The 3,199-nt window shown below is 28.6% G+C and overlaps 1 protein-coding gene across 1 annotated transcript; it reads right to left on the bottom strand.

Moving 5' to 3' along the window:
• Positions 1–522: 522 nt before the first annotated feature.
• Positions 523–994, bottom strand: LOC131639307 (uncharacterized). The gene has a single exon (XM_058909810.1). The coding sequence runs from the start codon at positions 932–934 to the stop codon at positions 560–562; it is 375 nt and encodes a 124-aa protein (XP_058765793.1). The 5' UTR covers positions 935–994; the 3' UTR covers positions 523–559.
• Positions 995–3,199: the final 2,205 nt, after the last annotated feature.

Below are 3,199 nucleotides of genomic sequence, written 5' to 3' on the forward strand. Positions count from 1 at the left end.
ATTCAATATCATTTTCAATGCCTCCGCCGACAATTGTGAACAGAAAACACGACCATGTTTCCCCTTCATGTTCTGAAATTTTCGTCTTTCAGTTGCATTTGCATGAAGCCACCTCAAAATTAATGTAAATTTATTGAAGTCCCACCATTCTTTATTTGTTTTAATGATTTTGATTACTAGCTTTGTTTTTCCTTGTTATTGTGCTTCATTAGTCCCCTGTCTTGGGATAGTGGAATTTCCGATAATATATCATTTCTAAAGCTATAATTAGTTCTCATTATTATCAAATAAACTGTCTTAATCTGGTCTTATCGTATTCCATTCTTGTATGTATGAAATTTTGCATCACTATATATAACTAAATAATGACTTAAAGGAGAAGTTCAATTATCTGAACTATTAAACATAATAAGTAACACATAAAAATAATAATAACAACCATTATGAGACATCTTTTTTAGAAAATGCAAGTGGATGTTGCTAATATTGAATTATGAAGACAATAAAGAAGAATAAGGCCACATAAATGAAGACAAACTAAAGAGACCACCCAACAACACTAACTCTGAAACTGAAAATGAAATTTTGCTTTCATTTTCTCATCTATAAACCCAAAATCACCCAAGAAAGGTAGCCTAAGATATTCCCCCAAAGGTTTATCCTCCGTGACAACAAAAACATTGGTGTTTCCTACAAAAGACACTGCATTGTTACAAGCTGGAATAGCACTAGAAATATGAGATATTGGTAACAAACAATTGGCAAGAAGTACTTCTCCCGTAGAAATAAAGTAATTATTTTCCCAATAATTATAAGGTTGTGGAATAATAGAGTTCACTGCATCCAAATCAATTTCAAATAAATCCTCATCAATATCATCCTCTTCCATTAATCCTAAATCTTTGGAAACTCCTCTTTGTTCCTCTGAAGTCATGTAGAATGTTATTACTTAATACATATATTAATGTACATATGTACATTTATATAGATGGAATTTTGATGTTAAGGTGGGTGGTGGCAAGTAGAACGCTCATCAACAAATATATAGTGGGAATTTTAGAGGAGCTGCTCCACCATAATTCAACACTTACATGTTGTTGACATTTTGATTCTAATGATGTTTAATTAAGTTTCACCAAAATCATTACACTGAGTCAACGTTGAGCTACCTACCTAACAGAAGTAGAAAAGTGTTGACATCATGCCATCAATTAAATTAAATTAAGAGTTAGCAATAGCTAGTTTGTGATATTTTTTTTTCACAAGCGCGTGCATACTTGGGATTCAACCTAGATTAATTTTTTTAATAAAAATAATTTATTGAATTAAAAAGAGAAAAAAAATGAGACCATAAAATATTTTGCAAAATTGATAGTTGGACATGTCCAACTTATTTTTTAAAAAATTTTCAAAACACAAACAGGTAGTGAATTCTACTAAATATTATAATAAAAAAATATGTATGGAATGATCTATTTGCACATGTATTAGAAATGTGAGATTTCTCGAATATAAGAAAATATGTATTGTAAAATTAATTAAATAATGAAAAGTAATTGAAAAAAATTATTAAATTATAAATATCAACAATTTATTACATTATTAATAAATAAACTTAAATAGATATTATCATTAGAGATTAAAACATAAATCAACAATCTACACCAAATAAGACATATTAATTAAAATACTTCACCCTCCTCAATGGAGAAATAATTATAATTATTCTATCAGATTTAAAATGGATATTATTTAAATTTTTTACATATAAACTAAAAAATAGAAAGACATGACAAACTACCTTGTCATTTATTAATGAGTTTTTACCATTCAAAAGATAAAGTAAAATAATGCTTTAAAATTAGCGTAGCAGTATTAGTTTAGAAGATTTCTTAACCCACCCCATAGATATGAGGCGCACCATTAAATTGACGAAATTGTCTCCGTGTTTTCGTAGGTGCATTTTCGGAAGCATCATTTTTTTTTGTTTAACATTGTTTTGTTCCATAGATGTACTTACGAAAGACTTTTGTAGATGCATCTACGGAATCAGCCCAGACCGAGAAAACTAGAACAGCAGCATTTTTAACCATAAAAGACCCCATGCATTGATTCATTGATTAAACGGCATCACAACGAAGTTTCAAAAAGAAAATTAAGAAAACTAAGAGATCTAAGATATTACAACAGTTAAATATAAAACACATAAACTACAAAAAAAATTATATATATATATATATATATATATATATATATATATATATATATATATATATATATATATATATATATATATATATATATATATATATATATATAGGGTTATATTTACTCCAAGAGTAAGTCATTATAACCTACTCCACATCTTGACCATTTATTCTTTTCAATCTGATGGTTAAAAATAATAAGTAATTAAATGTGGAGAGAGAAAATTATTCCTTATTAAAGTTAACCATTAGATTAAAAAAATTAATGGTTGAGATGTGAAGTAAGTTATAATGACTTACTCTTGGAGTAAATATAACTCTCATATATATATATATATATATATATATATATATATATATATATATATATATATATATATATATATATATATATATATATAATATAATATTAAGGATCCTAGAAAGAGAAATCAATCCAGTCCATTAAAATCAACAAAATCAAAATTTAATGGTCATGATTCATTGTTCTCATTTCTCATAATAACCAAGTGTTCTCACTTGAGTCGTCCTCATATATATATATGATCAATTGGATTTGTAGGAGGTGCGGTGCGGAGCGGAAAAAAGGTTTCCGAAAAACCATAACGCGTCAAGTCAATGCATACCATGTCATATGCGCATGCAATAAGATGTCCCATTTTTGGAAATCTCATCCAATGCGAAACTGGTCCCATGCTTTACACAAATCACCCTTGCTATTACACAACCAATTTTTCAAAGTAGCATGTGCCGACTCAACTCTATTCGTGGTTGTATTCCCAAGGTGTTGGACCTTATCCGTCCATGCAAAACAAATTTCTCCTTCACCTTGTCAAGAATGGGGCTTTCAACGTATTTCAATAAATCGGGATATTTTTCACATATTTTCCGAAATTGCAATACGACATCAGCGTACAATTCTCTTATCGGCGAACTTGCAATACGGGCCCATGCATCTGTTGAATAGTATATTCAAGGCAAATATTTTTAAA

Source organism: Vicia villosa, unplaced genomic scaffold, assembly GCF_029867415.1.
Source record: "Vicia villosa cultivar HV-30 ecotype Madison, WI unplaced genomic scaffold, Vvil1.0 ctg.002587F_1_1, whole genome shotgun sequence".
NCBI classification, from domain to species: domain Eukaryota; kingdom Viridiplantae; phylum Streptophyta; class Magnoliopsida; order Fabales; family Fabaceae; genus Vicia; species Vicia villosa.